Source organism: Danio rerio, chromosome 12, assembly GCF_049306965.1.
Source record: "Danio rerio strain Tuebingen ecotype United States chromosome 12, GRCz12tu, whole genome shotgun sequence".
Classification (NCBI taxonomy): Eukaryota; Metazoa; Chordata; class Actinopteri; order Cypriniformes; family Danionidae; genus Danio; species Danio rerio.
Genome location: NC_133187.1, coordinates 16777102 through 16795004, shown reverse-complemented (window position 1 = coordinate 16795004; position 17903 = coordinate 16777102). Strand labels below are relative to the sequence as shown.

At 37.4% G+C, this 17903-nt stretch overlaps 2 protein-coding genes across 3 annotated transcripts in view; one reads left to right on the top strand and one right to left on the bottom strand.

Moving 5' to 3' along the window:
- med1 (mediator complex subunit 1) overlaps positions 1 to 17903 on the bottom strand; it is a 700564-nt gene that overhangs the window by 97465 nt on the left and 585196 nt on the right. The window lies entirely within an intron of this gene.
- Positions 10074 to 17308, top strand: sult1st6 (sulfotransferase family 1, cytosolic sulfotransferase 6). 2 transcript variants are annotated; one of them, NM_001002599.1, is made up of 7 exons: positions 10097 to 10594; positions 13124 to 13252; positions 13384 to 13481; positions 13775 to 13901; positions 15244 to 15338; positions 15441 to 15621; positions 16860 to 17308. In NM_001002599.1, the coding sequence occupies exons 1-7, from the start codon at positions 10411 to 10413 to the stop codon at positions 16970 to 16972; spliced, it is 927 nt and encodes a 308-aa protein (NP_001002599.1). In that variant the 5' UTR covers positions 10097 to 10410; the 3' UTR covers positions 16973 to 17308. The 2 variants fall into 2 exon arrangements, with proteins under 2 accessions (XP_073773657.1, NP_001002599.1); XM_073917556.1 differs by lacking the exon at positions 13384 to 13481 and having other exon boundaries at positions 10074 to 10594.

Genomic DNA, 17903 nt, shown 5'->3' with positions numbered 1-17903 from the left:
GGCTTGTTTAAATTAACAGTACTACTCTGTGCAGGAACAGCAGTCAGGGGTGAGGAAGGTCTAGAACTTGGAGCTGACACAGGCTTATAGCGTAGAGCTTCTGCCTCAAGTGACAAAGTCTTCAGCCTAATGTCTCTATCAGCTTGTACTTCAATCACACGAAGATAAACAAGTTCAGTTTCATGCTCTTGTTGTTCAATGGCTAACTCAAGCTCCTTTAGCTTTATCTCTAATAAAAGATCCATAATTGGCTCAATACCAATAGGAACAGCGTCAACAGTTTCAGCTATTTCAACTAATTCCTGCTCCTCTAGCCCTTCAGTTTTTGACTCAACTGGTAGGATACCAGAATTAACCAACTCTGTATATAGCTCATCTTTTAAAACTGCTTTTGTAACATCCCTAGACACAGAGATTTTAAAGAACTCAGCAATTAACAGCAAATCCTTCTTACGACAACGATTGAAAACTTCTACTGTGGGAGCAAGACTAAACTCAATCAAATCAAACTTCATTTTACAAAGTACAACCTATCTGCCCCTTTCCAAAAAAAGAAAACAGCCACAACTACAATTAGCCTAAGAAAAATCACTAATAAGTTACAAAATTTCCCCAAAATTCAAATTGTAGAATACAAAATTCTCAAAGTCAAATTTGAAAAGGTAACGTTTAACTTTGTTCAAATCCAATGGATGAACCCCCAATTTTCACTGTTACGTCCCTGATGGTAAGTGTCTAGGAGTGGGAGTAACAGTGAAAAGTTTTAAAAATGTTGGTTGGGGTGAGTGTGGGTCAGTCCCCTGCCTTCAAGACAACATACCAAACTCAAGTTAAATAATTTATTAACAAATGTACAATAGTAAAACAAAACTGGGAAGCAAAAATAGACTTCAGGAGGGGGAAAGGCCAAAACAACAAACTAAAACATAAACATAAACAAGAGAAAAAGGGTTTTAGAAATAAAATGGCACCCATCTCCCTACGGCTTCCAAACACAAAGTTAGTTTTCAAACACAGAGCTCAAATGGCTTCAGAGGCTTTAACAACAGATTTTAACTTCAACAAGTTAAACACAACAGCACCAATAGTTTTTCTCAATAGGTCAACCAGGCAGGAGAAAGACCACACTCTGGAAGCAAGCTTCAATGTGGCTTGCAACTGGCAGGCTTTTAAGGTTGCCGGGCAACGAGTAGCAGGTGCAATCAATCAAATTCCTCTCCTCCACACCTAGCTGAGAAACAGGTTGCAGGAACGGAGAGGGAGAGAGAGAGAGAGAGAGAGAGAGAGAGAAACCAAACACAATAATACATTCAAAACACCATGGAATGTAACAGTCATCGTAGGTGCGTGCAGACCGTGCGCGCTTCCCGCTTGTTGCGGGTGCGCGTGATCTGCGCGCTCTTGTACTCGTGATCGTGTTTTGTCTGTCAGCATCGGGCTGTTTCATTCTCAGCAAAACACACCTATAACTCATTAAGAAAATAAACTCAACCCTTTTAGACTATGGGCCACAGCGCAAAGCAGATTTTCCAGACCTTAAATTAGCAAAAACGCGTTCTGACACGCCCTGAAAGCGTTTGCGCCCTGTGTTTTGCGCTCTGCGCATGGACCGTCAACTGAGAGGCTGATTTCTCCTGGTTCCAGTGCGAGCAAAAGCATGAGCAGCGGTGGTCGTGCTGGGCTTTTCCTGTCCCTGGGCGTTTCACTGGACCAGTACTTCAAGAGTGGTGCGTATAAAGCAATTATTCTAAAAGAGCAACACAGTCGTGCAGCATGTCTTTTTAAAGACGTCGTTTCGACCGTGCGTTCCTGGATGCTGTGGTTCCCTGTCCACAGACAATGGGCATGAGCACTGTTTTGCATGTCTGGGGGTTCATCATGTTAATGCGGTGGTGTGGGCAGTGCACATCACAGCGATGGCATGTCTGTTGCGCAGCTAAGATCGCAACTGTCGTACCCCGCAGGTAGCTGTTGGCACAGATCTGAGGGTCACAGTGGGGGTTAATCCACCGCCCTCCGGCCTGCGGACCTTCCATTTCTCAGCTCCATCCAAGCTTCTCCATCCTCCATAATGAGCGCCCTCTCACTCGATGACAATGAGGACCTGATGTCCATTCAACAGAGTGTGGGCTGTCATTTTCCGATGACAATTTAGACCCGCTTCCTCCCTCAGGGGTGGTAGGCGAGGCTCCGGATATGAAATCTGATATGATGGCCATGCTTACCTGGGCTGCTTTATTGGCGATGCTGGAGATGGCTTGTTACCCGGCTCTGCCGCTGGACCAATTAAAGGAGTGTTACGTGGAGGATAAGAAGGGGAAACCCTCTAAGCTTCCTGTCCCCTTCTACCTGGAGGTGCACAGTAAGTTCAAACAGTGCTGAGAGCACCTTTTTCTGCCCGGTCTGCATGCGCTCCGCCCTCACCTCTCTCGATGACAGAGCAACCAGGGGGTATGAGGCGAATCCCCAGGTCAAGCGTGCTAGCTGAACCCGAATACGGAAAAACATTGTGTCAAAAAGCAGCGTTGCCTCATGAGACCACAGTGCATGCCCGCGTGAGTGAGTGAGTGAGTGAGAGAGGGAGAGAGAGAGAGAGAGAGAGACGCTCAGGAGTCGGAGGGCGGGGCGGAGATAAAAGGTGTCTGGCTCAAGCTTCTCCACAGCAACAGACAGAAGGCTTGGCTGAGCGAAAACAATACTTCACTGCATCACTATTTTTGTTAAATAGATTTTTGTACCTTAATTGGGTTCCAAAGGCAGTTTACAAACTTGTAGCAGAGTTAAGGCAGAGTTTGATCGGGATATTCTATTACGTTGCATTATTGACGTCTGCAACTGGGTGCTCTGTTTACGCAACGTTAGCTCTGTTAGCACGGTAATTTAGACAATAGACTGTTGACAGAGTAAAGTTAACGTTCGTTTATAAAGGTTAAAATGATGCTTTTGCAGTTGTGTCGAATAGTATGCACTTATGGGAGTTATATGGTACATCTAAATTACTGTCTTTTGCAGACAGCAAGATATATGCTATATGCTAGTTAACCTTAGCATAGCTTTCCGTCACTTTTTATTAACTTGAAACTCCTCAAATACATTTGGGCACCCAGAAAAAGAGTGAAAAAGACTGCTGCTGAGCCATTTCTTGGTCCTCCACCAGTCAAAAGAAAAAAAAACCTTCAGGTTCTGTGTGGAAGCATTTTACAGTCAGTGGAGCTGCAGATAAAACAAAGTGATACTGTATAATGTGTGCAAAAGTGAAATCAGCAGAGTCAGAGATATTAAACATCTTTCAACATCTTCTATCCATAATCATTCATTCATTTCTTTTCGGCTAAATCCCTTTATCAATCTGGGGTTGCCACAGTGGAATAAACCACCAATTTATCCAGCATATGTTTTACGCAGTGGCTGCCCTTCCAGCTGTTACCCAGCACTGGGAAACATCCATACACTCTCTTTCACACACATACAATAGGGACAATTTAGCTTACCCAATTCACCTGTATTGCATGTGTTTGGACTGTGGGGGAAACCGGAGCACCCGGAGGAAACCCACGCCAACATGGGGAGAACCTAGTCGGGGCTCGAACCAGCAACCTTCTTGCTGTCAGGCGACAGTGCTACTCACTGTGCCACCGCGCAACTTTCTATGTAATGTATTATCACATGCACTAAAAGCATCCTCTCCTGATACTGTCTGTGAACCCCCCACAAGCATCAATCCCCTCAATCAGCACAGCTATGTTCTGCTAAATCCTCTACAAGCACCAAACCATCCATCAACACAGCCACATTCTGCCCCAGCAAGTTAGTTTCAAACATTAAAAAAAACAAACAAACTTTGTCTTTTTTGTGGCAGTCAGATGACAATAGCAGGGATGTATCTTTTAGTATTATATAGAATACTTTTGTTCTGCCAGATCTCCCAGGCAGGGTTTTATTTAGTTTTATTTAGTTAATATTAGTTTTTGGAATTCTGTCCATTGGAAAGAAGTTCTTTCAGAAGAAGAACAGTTTTTTAAAGTATTATTTGTTTTTATTCTGTCTATTCAGTGTCCTTCAACAAGAACGGTGGTGGTGGGGTTCATAATATTCACAATGGGATTTTATTAGTTGTTGGTTTAACCATATAACTCCCATAAGTGCATACTATTCGACACAACTGCAAAAGCATCGTTTTAACCTTTATAAAAGAACGTTAACGTTACTCTGTCAACAGTCTATTGTCTAAATTACCGCGCTAACAGAGCTAACGTTGCGTAAACAGAGCACCCGGTTGCAGACGTCAATAATGTAATAGAATATCAAACTCCGCTTCAACTCCGCTACAAGTTTATAAACAGCCTCTGGAACCCAATTAAGGTACAAAAATCTATTTAACAAAAATAGTGATGCATTGAACTATTTTTTTCGCTCAGCCCAACCTTCTGTCTGTTGCTGTGGAGGAGCTTGCTCCTGACACCTTTTATCTCCTCCCCGCCCTCCGACTACTAAGTGTCTCTCTCTCTCTCTCTCTCTCTCTCTCTCTCACTCACTCACTTACTTACACGGGCATGCACTGTGGTCTCATGAGGAAACGCTGCTTTTTGATAGTGTTTTTCATGCTCCCAAATACAAATAATTTTTCAAGTATTTGTTTGAATCAAGTATTTGTAAAAAAACGCTATTAGTGCCATTCTGAATACCGTATTCGGGTTCGGCTCCACCCTTAATATATATATATATATATATATATATATATATATATATATAAACATTATGAATATAAATGTTAGAACATAAATACAGTAAAGAAGTCAGACCATATTCATTGTAACCATTTAACCTATAGAACAGAATACAGAACATATGAAGAAAAATTGTTAGGTGGATAACTTTAAATGTTAATAAAAACATGCGACACCTAACAAAAACACTATTTAATGTCCAGTTTGTCTGTGTGATAAATATTTGTCCATCTATTTGATGACCAATCAGTCGTAATTTGCAGTGCACATCGTGGTCTAAGGTCAAAGGAATATCTGCCAAAACCACTACCACCATCAGTCAAGTTAATATCTTAAGTCCCACAGTCAACTTGCATGACGGGCAAGTTATTTAAATTGTCCCAATGTAATGATAGATCAGAAACTCTGGCAGTCTTACTGCCTGATCTGTAACTCTTGTCTGTTGAACCCACAGGGATTCCCTCCCCCAAGAGATCGCCAGCCGAAGCAAATGTAACTGAACGTGACTACTTCTGTCTCAACCAGTTAAACCAGGTGTGAAAAGGCAACATATTCACAACATGAGTAGTAGTAGTAACATCAGCAAGTCTGTAGTTTAGCTCTGACAGCTGCTGAGTAACACGATATGGACCAGCCTAGAATTGGTGTCAACTTTGCAGTGAAGTTTGGCAGAGCTTTTGACCTCAGATGAGTCTTCACTCTGATCAGGTCATCCACAGAGTAAGAGACAGTCCAACGTTTTTTTTTAATCATAATATTTCTTTCTTTTGGAATGACTGGTTTCCACAATGGACATAGCATGATCATGAGCCTCATGAATTGAGGACTCTAAGCTCTTAGGATACAGAACACATGGCTCCTCCATTCCGCCAAAGTTAGGCTGGGTAATAATATCGAGAGGAGTATTTAGTTCTTAACCATACCATAGCATGGACGGACTGAGTCCAGTGCTTTTGTGTCCTTGCTGTGGTAAAAAGTCCACAAAGTCCACCCCATGTGTACTCCCAGTTTTTTTTTTTTTTTTGGGTGTATGGGAATCATAAATCCCACAGGCTGACTTTGGGTTGTTTAGAGAATTGGCAGACTGTACAGTAGGCGACATACTGTTTGGTATCAGACACCAGCATTTTTGTCATGTCCAAATGTCCAGCCATTAGATGGTCATGATAGTATTCTAACAGACTCCTCCTCATAGCTGTAGGTTGTCATAGCCCTTCCTTGTATGTCCTTTCTGTGGTGTCATCTTTCTATGTATCAATGTTTTTGTTGTGTCTGAAGACATGGCTCAGCCTGTGTTTGTGTTCACCATGTGCTCTGTTCCTACTGCCACGGGCCCTTGTTTAGCCCTCGTTAGTCTCAGTGTTTACACCTGGTCCTCATGTTCTTTCCTCCCTTTATAATGTGCTCTCTTCCCTCATGTCTTCGTTGGTTCATTGTTGTTTGTTGCTTCTTGCTACCTGTTACATGTTTTTGCCTGACCGTGCTTGTTTATCTGTGCTGTTCAGTATACCTTCAGTATGATCCCCATCTGGTTAATCCTTTTCAAGTTTGTTTAAGTTATTCTATTTACCTTATTTTGTATCTTTAAGTGTTTAGTTCATTTTTATTGGTTTTGTTTCTTCAAGTTTATTTTTAATCAGTAAGTTAAAACAAATTTTATTTATCTTTGATTTTTAATTTGTCAATAGTTTCTGTATTTTGTTTTTGGTTGTGTGTGTGTGTGTGTGTGTGTGTGTGAGTGTGTGTTCATCTAGCCCTGTCTGCTGAGAGTCCATGGTTGCTGGTATCCTATCAGGCTGCTGTTGCTGAGATCTACTCAGGATCGCTGGTCAGCAGCGCCTTCAAGACCTTTACCACTTGTCTGGCTTGAGCATCCTTGCTCTGTCTCCTGTTCCGTGGCTGTTTATTACTTCACCCAGGACTCTCAAGCACTGTCTTCCTTCGTCTACCTGCTCCACCCAAGACTACCCTGCTCTACCACATTCTTCACCGTTGGACTGTTTCACCTTACCCCTACTACATATCACCTTATTGTTTATAAACACTCCCTGATCTCATATTGCATTTGGATTCCTCTAACCCTGACATAGGTGCATACAATTGAAGTTTTTCCATGGGTTGAAGATTGCAGGACACTTTTTTTATCCACAAAGTACAGGAGTCCATCCTGAACTACAAACTGGTGACAATTCCCCAACACCTTTGTCATTAACCAACATCTGCATTAGTTTGCATGTGACTGGATCATTTAACTGCAGATAGAAGGCCCTTCCTATCTGCAAAAATTACAAGGGGGGAAAGTGTGCAGGTCAAGGCTGCCAATAATTGCATAGTGTGGGAGAAGTTCCCACAAGCATCGGGCACTTTGTTATCACTCTCGGGTTTATGAACAACCTCAAAGTCCTGTAATCTCAGAGACCACAAAGCCAGCCTGCCAGAGGAAGACATTAGCCATCTCAAATTACTTTGGTCAGATAACACTGTGACATGTAGACCCTTTATGTATGGCCGAAAATGTGCAAGGGCCCATATTACGCCCAAAGACTTGAAAATGTAAAATGTTTTCTCTCAGACTTGTGAAGTGCTCGACTTACATAGGCCACCACCACATCTTGACCCTTACTATCTCTCTGCGTAAGAGCTGCACTAAGCCCTACATCATATGCATTTGTGTGGATAAATAATGGAAGAGAAAAGTCAATAGCAATACTGGAAAAAAGAAAAAAAGTTGAACTCGTGACTTTCTCTGTCCAGTACTATACAGACAATGTTCACAAAAAATGTCTGTATGACTTAAAAAAAAAAAAAAAACACAATCAGTGATAACACAGTGTAATTTAGCTCACAAGCTGCAGTTCTTAGATCCCAAACAAAAAAAAATCCAAAAGAAACTTTCAAAAATTAGAAAATGCTCCCATAACAGAGAACACCCTGGTGACAACCAAGAAAAATAGGACATCTGTCAAAAAACATATTACATTACCTGTGTTTATCACACATTGACCACATACTCTCCACTTTCCAAGTGACATAGTCTGGCAGCTGCAGCTCATGGGCAAGGGATACAAACTCTCTGCGAAATCAGTGATCCTCAATGCCAGAGAAGACAGAAGATAGCCTAGTTGAATTCAGCGGTTCAGGTGCCAATTTGTACTGGGTGCCAGGTGTCTCAGTGTTTAGCCGGAGACTTTGAGGAAGGGGCAAAAAGAGACAGAAACTATTTTGCTATTCTTTTTGGCCTTTATGCATTTCTCCCAAGTACTGTTTACTACACACATGCCAGTCAATGACAATGAGTAGGCAAAAGGAAAAGTAAAAGACACTCAAACATCCATCGCAAAATAAAATGTGACATTATCAAAAGAATTATACAGCGGTATCGTGACCATCACACACTTTTCCTTAGAGCCCGCCGGAACTGACCAAAGCTTCACACATGCATGCTTACGTGTCAAAGGTAAAACAACCACAGAAGAAGTTATCTTAATGGGAACATTTGAAATTGTATGGAGCTGATGAAAAGATTTGTTTGTTGAATTTTAGAGTAATCTAAAGAACTCTTAAATTCCATACCTGATAGGACTTAAAAGCTGATAAAGATCCAAAATCAAAACTAAACATTTTCTTATTTTCTGATGGGCTGAAAACAGTCAGTTTTCTTTTCCCTTTATTTATTTTTTTTTTTCTAAATTTAAGGATAAAAAGTATTGAGATGGCAACTTTAACCACATTTAAGCAGGATGAGAGAACAGTCATGGCCATTGTCTTTTCAAAGGTAATATAAGGGGTATTTCAATTCAATTCATGTTAATTTATATAACACTTTTCACAATTTAGATCGTGTCAAACCAGCTTAACATAGTTCTAATATATTCAGTTTACAGAGTTTAGTTCAGCGTGGTTTAAGTTTCACTGCTGAAAGTTCAAAGACTGAAAAGCACATCCACCGAGTCTCTCCACAAGTCCTGTTCCAAGTAACCCAGTGACGAGGAAAAAAAATAACTTCACCAATTGACAAAGTGAAGAGAAAAAAAAATACCACAGAGAGGAACTACGCTCTGCTTGGCACGACCATTATTCTTCTGGCCAAGCTTCCTGTGTGGAGCTGCAGTCTAGGCGCCAGAGGCTAGAGAAGCTGGACATCATGGATTTCTGCATTTTTTTGTTAATTATAGGCAACAATTGTTACTGATTACTGATTTGTTTGACATTGGTCTTATGAAATATGGCATAAAGTGATGAGCTATCACTCATCCAGTTTATCATTAATTAAAAACAAAAAATACATTTAGTTGTATACTCTAGAAGTTGTGAGGACAATTTGTACAGTATGATATTGTGGCTTATTAAGTGGGTTTCACTTGGGGCTAAATACTGTTACAAAAATGTTTGACATACTCTGAGGCTAGTGTCTGCCTGGCTCATAACTTCAACCTGCAGTGCAAAGTTGATGCATTCCATATGAGGGAGCATCTGTAAATGAACATTCTTGATTTGCAGAACATGTTTACAGTTTGATACACTTTAATTATAAACAGAAGCATAACCCAATATAGTTCATAACTGTTTTCTTTTAAGCTTCCACTTATCATTAACCCTATATGCATATTTAATTTAAATGCACCATGTTGGGACTTTCTCAGCTTTTCAAGCTGTATGCAAATACACCAGCTCAGACAGTAGCCGAATGCTGACTAATTTCATTGGCTGATGCTGCTATGATGATGTCGTCAGCCGCAACTTAAGACATGCCCTCCGTCAAGCATTGACGATGAAGCCCCGTGTGAATGGAGCGTTTTACAAGATTTTCCAATATGATGATACAAAGTACTTTGATCAAATATACAGGTGATAATAATAGTAATAATTATATATTTACCTAATCCAATTGCCGGTTCATTATGCTGTCGTGACGCCTGATGAAGCAGGGAATAAGCTGAAGTAAAGTGAATGAGTAAGTGATGTTACCTTATTATCTCCATTCAAAACCTAATATCCAATAAATCCACTCCACTTTCATTGCATCATCAGCTCACCTTTTTTATTGTTTTAAAAAGTAAACTTCTAGTAGTGAGAACGTCAATTCTGCATATAAAATGTGTTTTCAGTATCTGATTTCAAGCACTTAGCCAAGTTAGTTGCCATTTTTACCAAGTATTAACATGCATGCATTCTGTATAAGCACTGTATGGAGGAGATTATGTATGTCAACCTTTTCCATTTAAAATGATACTTGTAAGACACTCCCTTGAACTCAGATTAACAGTTATGATAACATTGCTGAAAGTTTGGAATTTAGCCCTGGCTGTCCACGAGTTATATAAGTTCCCTGCACTTCAGGAACTCATTACAGTAACGCCCATAGAGTAGGGACACAGACAGAAAAAGCAAACGGTAGAGGCTGAGAAAGACCACTGAAAATCTTTGGATCATTTATTATTAGAATACTAAAAGTATAGGAGCAAGAATATCTGGAAAGAAAACAGAATAAATTAATAATTCAAGCGAACAAAGTCGAACTAAATATCAAAAGCTAAGGCAGTGAACTAAAACAGCTAAAGCATAAAGGAAAAAGACAGATTTTTGAGGCAAAAAGTAAGATTTCAGCAATAGCAAAGAGGCAAAGACAAGAACGTGGGGAAACAAAGGAACAGAAGATATTTCAGAGGACGTACGTGTTGTAATGGAACAGGAACCACTGAGCTATGAAGAAGCCATTACAAGGGCAGCAGATGCTATTCAGCGATTTCCTCTAAAAGATGTTCAGGGTGTTCCTCTCATGAGCACAATTGCTGACAACTGGAAATCCATTTCAGAATTCTGCCCTGACCCATCAGACCTACTGATCTCTACTTACCCTAAAGCAGGTAAATTATTATCGAGTATGATCCTTAAGCATATTGTATGGCTAAATTAAACAATACAATGGAATGCATTCATTTATTTACTTATATATATAAAATTTATTTTCTGTTGTGGGGACAAAAATATATAATAACAAAGAACATTCTATTTGGCCTTTAAGATGAATAATGTGCACTAGTTTAATAAAGAGATACAATTTCAGAAACGGCATACCAGTATTTTATCTTCCTATTACGGTTCACGTTATGTGTCAGGCTTGACATGTCTCAGGTTCTTGTGGACAGCTAAAGCTTGATCAATTTGATGGGTAAGGCAGGTTTGCAGCTCATAAATACATATATGCATTCCTAAGAACTCATCATAGAATGCTAATAGCAACAGCTGTCATAATGCATTGACTGTCCAAAAAAAAAAAAAAATGAATTTAAGATGTGCTAGTGAACATGACTGAGAGGTTCTGCACTGAGTCAGACAGTAATTAAGCTCCTGTAATGCCAATATCAATTTATGATTTTGGCAAAAAATCAGCGTGATATTGCATATTGTGCCATGAATAATGTAAATACAATCCTAACCCTGTAAGGTCCACTGTTGTAATGTCATAATAGCAGTTTTAGCTGTATTTAAATAAATAAAATTATATTCCTCTCAGGTCACATTTCACAAGCCACAATTTTAAATGGTCGATTTAATAAATAGGTGTTATACTGACAATGAACTCAATAGTTAAGTAAGTAAAATGCTTAAAACTGTTTTTCAATTTATTTTTCATTTAAAGAGAAGATTTTCTTTTCTTTATTTATTAATATAGGTCTGGATTATGCAGATGTTAAAATACCCTTGAATTATTGATTATATTGGATTTTTAATCTATGGCAGTGTTGTTATTGGGGTTTTTTTCTTTCTTTCTTACTTTTTTGTTTTAAACCAAGTTTAATTATTAAATACATTTATAGAACAAATATATATATATATATATTACTTGATAATATGAAAGTAAATTGAGCAGTAATATTTGAAATGATTGGTTTCCATTAAACTTGCATCAGCTGACTCTCAGCAGATCCACATCTACCTAAAACATTTCTAAACAGTATCGCTTATTTTTACATCCCAACATTGCCAGATATGCACTACATGACTTGATTTTATGCCTTTATCACTTTGGTGTTCGCACTACGTAACACTACATAAATGACTCACATGAGGGAGGTCACTTTTTTCCTAACAGCTTTTTTTGTATGATAATTCTTCAACAATAAACAAGAATAACTCATAATATGTGTCGTATTCAGTATAAAGTAACACTTTTAAGTACACTACTTGTTACTTAAATTTCCCAAACAGTAATTTTTGGGCAAGGTATCGGATCAGTATCAACGATACTCGCCTTTATTTTACTTGGTATCATGGGACAGAAAACCAGTGGTATTGCACATTACTAGTCTCGAGTGGCCTGACAGTGCACCTGACATCATATCTCAGATGTGTGTTTTTAATGACACAGAAACAGCTGTTTTCAAACAGCATGGCTCCACTGACTGCAAATTTTGGCACTTGTAGCGTTAAAGCTCAAGGAGGATATATTATATATATATATATATATATATATATATATATATATATATATATATATATATATATGTATATACAGTTAAAGTCAGAATTATTAGCCCCCCTGTTTTATTAGCGCCCTTGTTTATTTTTTTCCCCAATTTTTGTTTAATAGAGGGAAGATTGTTTCAGCACATTTCTAAACATAATAGTTTTAAAAACTTATTTCTAATAACTAATTTATTTTATCTTTGTCATGATGACAGTAAATAATATTTTGCTTGATATTTTTCAAGACACTTCTATGCAGCTTAAAGTGACATTAAAAGGCTTAACTAGGTTAATAAGGTGAACTAGGCAGGTTAGGGTAATTAGGCAAGTTATTGTATGATGATGGTTTGTTCTGTAGACTATCAGAAAAAAAATTAGCTTAAAGGGGCTAATAATTATGTCCCAAAAATGTTTTTAAAAAAATTAATAACTGCTTTTATTCTTGCCGAAATAAAACAAATAAGACTTTCTTCAGAAGAAAAAATATTATCCGACATAATGTGAAAATGTCAATGCTCTGTTAAACATCATTTGGGAAATATTTAAAAAAGAAAATAAAAATGAAAAGGGGGCTAATAATTCTGACTTCAACTGTATATATATATATATATATATATATATATATATATATATATATATATATATATATATATATATATATATATATATATATAAACAGCTTGTTGGCTTTTGAAACCAACATAATTAGATATTATAAGTCTACTTAATTTGCAATTGTTTTTCTTTTTTATTTGAATGGCCTGTCAAATATTTATTTATGTATTTATTTATTTTGCATAAGGCTTAACGCTAGTCGGAGACTAAACTGCAATATGAACTTCTTAAATCTTAGATTTTAAAATACAGTTGTATCATTGGTTTGTCTTAAGATGAAATCCAGTAAGATTTAATCTGTCTGTATTGAGGCACTACCTGGACTCAAGAGATAGTGGATCTTCTGCTAAACAATGGAGATGCTCAGGTGTGCAAGAGAGCACCAACAGCTGTCCGTATTCCCTTTCTGGAAATTTGTGCTCCTCCGCCCATACCTTCAGGTATACATTTAAACATTTTATAGCATGCCTTTTCATACATAAAATTGTTTTGTTATGATAATTTTGTGTTACCGCACTTGTACAAAATAACATTTATTGCATATATTTGTTTATTTATTTGCTTCATTTAGGGCTTGAATTGCTTAAACAGATGAAACCACCTAGAGTCATTAAAACTCACCTGCCCATTCAACTAGTGCCTGTAGGATTCTGGCAAAATAAATGCAAGGTTAAAATTCAATTCTTAAACTGAACTCAAATCAATACCTCTTGTTAAATACTTTTTGATAAATGTCATTATGAGAATATTAACTCTGGTAGCATTCTCATCATTTGCATATGCTAGCATTATGCACTTTTGCTACATAAAATTGTATATAGTTTGTGCAGGATATAAAACACAAATTGCTTACAAGAAATAGCTTAATTTTCCCAGACCTTTGCAAGCATTTTTTACTCATTTATGAACTACCTCTCACCACAAGGTCAAGCTAATTATGTCAACATCCTGCTTTTCCCCAGGTCATTTATATGGCACGGAATGCGAAGGACAACCTTGTAAGTTACTTCCACTTTGATCGTATGAATCTTACCCAGCCTGAGCCAGGACCTTGGGATGGATACATCCACAAGTTCATGAAAGGACAACGTAAGGAAACATTTATTTAAGCTAATATATACTGTACAGGGGTTGGATAATGAAATTGAAACACCTGGTTTTAGACCACAATAATTTATTAAATATATAGTATAGTGTGGAGCCTCCTTTTTCAGTCAATACAGCATCAAGTAATCTTGCAAATGACAGGTACAAGTCCTACACAGTGACCAAAGTGATGTTGAGCCATTCTTCATGTCGAATAGTGGGCAGGTCACTACATGATGCTGGTAAAGGAAAACATTTGTGGCTCAATAATTTTTAGATCTGGTAAATGTGCAGGCCATGAAAGATGTTCAACTTCGTTTTCATGTTAGAGTCCAAGCTGGGCCAGTTGGCATGTCTCTGTGTGGCATGGGGCTTCTCCCTATGTTTATGTGGGTTTCCTCTGGAGAGTGTATGTGTATGGGTCTGAATGAGAGAGTGTATGGGTTTCTCAGTAAGTTGCTTGGTTGCAGCTGGAATGACATTTACTGTGTAAAACATATGCCAGAGTAGCTGGCAGCTCATTCCACTGTGGCGACCCCCGATGGATGAGGGACTAAGCCGAAGGAAAAAGAATGAATGATTGGTTTTGTGATCCAAGGTCACATGTGTAGGTCAGAGATAATAAACATCCAGCTGGTTATATTCACAGAACAAAGCCTGAATTACATTGTCTTAAGGTCAGCTCACACTGCAGTTTTAAGCTAAACGATTGTAGCTTGTCAGACTGCACGAACATGGCTCATATGTCACACTGTTAGATCTCAGCTGTCAATATCAGACTGAATGACAATGAAGACGCGCCAAACATGAAAGACTTTTGACACTCTCACTATTCCCCGTTCTGAAATGATTTCTCACAGCAAATGTAAACAATCTGTAGCGGCAAGTTTGCACATGGCGTGTCTTAATAATAAAACCAGGAAGAAAAAAACTGTTTTGACATTTTCCCGCAGTCATCTAAATTGTCACATGGATTGTGTCATGAAATTCTAAGCTCCTATTGGTTCTTGGATTGATGCTCATCGCAGCTGTTGTCACACTGCAGGAAAGTGTCTGAAATCTGCTGATAATGCCGGAACTTTATGGGAGGAAAAATCTGATCACAACGGGCACTAAACGGCTGTCTGTGAACATGTCAAATCAACAATCAAAGATCACCGATTTTAGCCTAGTATTTAAAGAATCTTTTAGGTTTTCCCAAATTCGTCTCCGATGACAGATGCAGGGCTTTTATTTAAGTACTTCATTTTTGGGCTAAATAGTCCTGTACTACAAACACTAACTTTTTAAGTAGCTAGTTCCACTGACTTAGAATATAATGTCTAATCTTGTGTTGTTTTTACAGTAGGTTGGGGCTCTTGGTATGACCACGTAAAAGGTTACTGGAAGGAATCCAAGGAAAGGAATATTCTCTACATACTCTATGAGGATATGAAAGAGGTAAGTTTAGTTAATGTCTTTTTAAGACCTTTTTGTCAAATGTAATTTAATTCATGTTTTAGTTTATTGTTTTATATGTTCTTTTTATTTCTCCTCAACAAGAACCCTTCTAGAGAAATTAAGAGGATCATGCACTATTTGGACCTGTCTGTTTCTGAGGATGTCATAAATAAGATTGTGCAGCTGACATCTTTCCATGTCATGAAGGACAATCCAATGGCTAACTACTCATACATCCCCAAAGCTGTGTTTGATCAGTCCATTTCTGCCTTCATGAGAAAAGGTCCATATTAACACCTTATCAGATATCCCTAAATCATTTATTCAAAATTAATTTGTTTTAACTTTTAAATGTTTTAGTTGAAGAATGTAGAACAAGAGCTATACTACTTTGATAACACTGTCATAACTGTTTTGAGGCTAACTGGGATGTAGTTATAATATGAAGTTATCTTTAGCAATGTTTTATCATTTTTGTCCTAGGAACCCATTGCTCTTAATATTTTGTATTTTTTGTGTCTCTGTTATCTGACACTTTTAGTTCAGTGCACTAAGTTATAATGTGCCAAGGATCTGAATAAGATCATTATAAAGTCATATAATAAAAATTGCGCAAAATGGTGAGTCCCCAGATAAGAAATAATCAATTGATAAAAAATAAATAAATCTTACGAGTTGATTAGTTATAAAATTTCAGCACAGGGAATCAACTTACTCTCTCAAGAGAAATCAAATTACTCTCGAGTCTCGATCCGTTATCTGTGAATTCTGACTCCCTCCTCGCTGCCTTTTAATTCTTGCCATTGTGGGTTTAAGGGATTTTATCACGTCAATTAAATTGTAATAAAATCATTCTATTGAATATTTTACATTCTGTGAGTGATAAAACTTCCTCTAAGTTACATATACTGTAGCCTATATAGCAGGAGAAAAACAGGGACTGCAAGAAGCTGAATTTCAGCTCTGAGAATCTCTGATATTAATTAAAATTATGCTTTAAAGTTAGACAAGCAATATCTAAAGCTGTTGATATTATTATTATTTTTTATTATTGCAGCTTCTGTCATGCTTTGATTAAGTATGCACATTTATATGGATCCACAGAAGTGCTGTCTTTTGATTTAGTGTTTTACTGCTGCTGTAACCAAATGTCCAATCCAACAAATTCCCTTTAAATAAAGTTTAATCTTTGCAGAACAAACAAATAAACAAACAAAAAAACTGTGTTAAGGTAAAGCTAAGAGTGGTCCAAATCAACCATATGAAAGTACGACTTAATGAGGGTATACTTGACTAAGAACATTTCTTGAAACACATAATAATGATAAGGTAGAGCTTAAGGTTGAGATTAACATAAACTTAGAATTGATGCATACTTAAAAAGGTTTTGGAAATACAGTTTGGCTTTTGTAACATACTAGACCAATCATAATGGCAGTTGTATTTTTCTTGTAAAAACAAATGATATATCATATGTATTTGGTGTTCAAAATGAATGACTAAGTGTGTTTGTTTGCACAGGAGAGGTTGGTGACTGGGTAAACCATTTCACCCCAGCTCAGTCCAAGATGTTTGATGAAGACTATACAAACCAGATGAAAGATGTGGACATACCCTTCCGCTTAAACATTTAATCTCTAAATAATGTATGCAGTATTAAAATATATTTAATATCACAAAAACACTGCTTTATTTGACTGATTATATATACTATGCATGAATTCATACACAACAGATGACTCAATTTTCTGTATTTCTGTAAAGGTTAGCCTTATATCAGATGTCAAACAATTTGCTTTCAGATATTTTAATATTATTAATTATAGTTTGATTATTTGTAGTTTAGGATTTTTATATATATTTTTGAATTGTTGTCATTTTTGGTCACATATTTGGCTAATGTAATATAATTTACAATTTGTAACATGTTTAGCATGATTTAAAACAATATTAAAATGTTTTGGCAGATATTCAGCATATTGTCTTCAAATAAATTCTAGTTTAAATATTCTTAGTTCACATGAACATGCAGTATGGAAAAGGAGCTTAATAACTTGTAGATTAAAAAAATTAAATAGTTTAATAATTTAAAAGTAAGGGTGGCATGGTTACTCAGTGGTTAGCACTGTCCCCTCACAGCAAGATGGTCCCTGATTCAAGTTCCTTGGCATTTCTGTGTCCAGTTCATGTTTCCAACCCCCCACTCCCCACCCCCACCCCCAAAGACACTATAAGTGATTTGAATAAAATTAAATTGGCTTTGTTGTATAAGTGTGAACATGAGAGTGTATGGTGTGAGTGTATGGGTGTTTCCCAGTACTGGGTTGCAGCTGGAGGGCCATAAAACATACCAGAATAGTTGGAGGTTTATTCCTCTGTGGTTACCCCTGACAAATAAAAGGACTAATAAATAAATGAACATTGTGTCAAAACAGCTTTAACATAGAATTTATAGTCAACTGAAACTGCTTCAGTTAGTTCAGTTCAATGCATTGTAGTCCAAATATCCTTATCACAGACAGGAAAAAGTGACACCCTAATATCAGTTTTTTTTCTGTGTACATA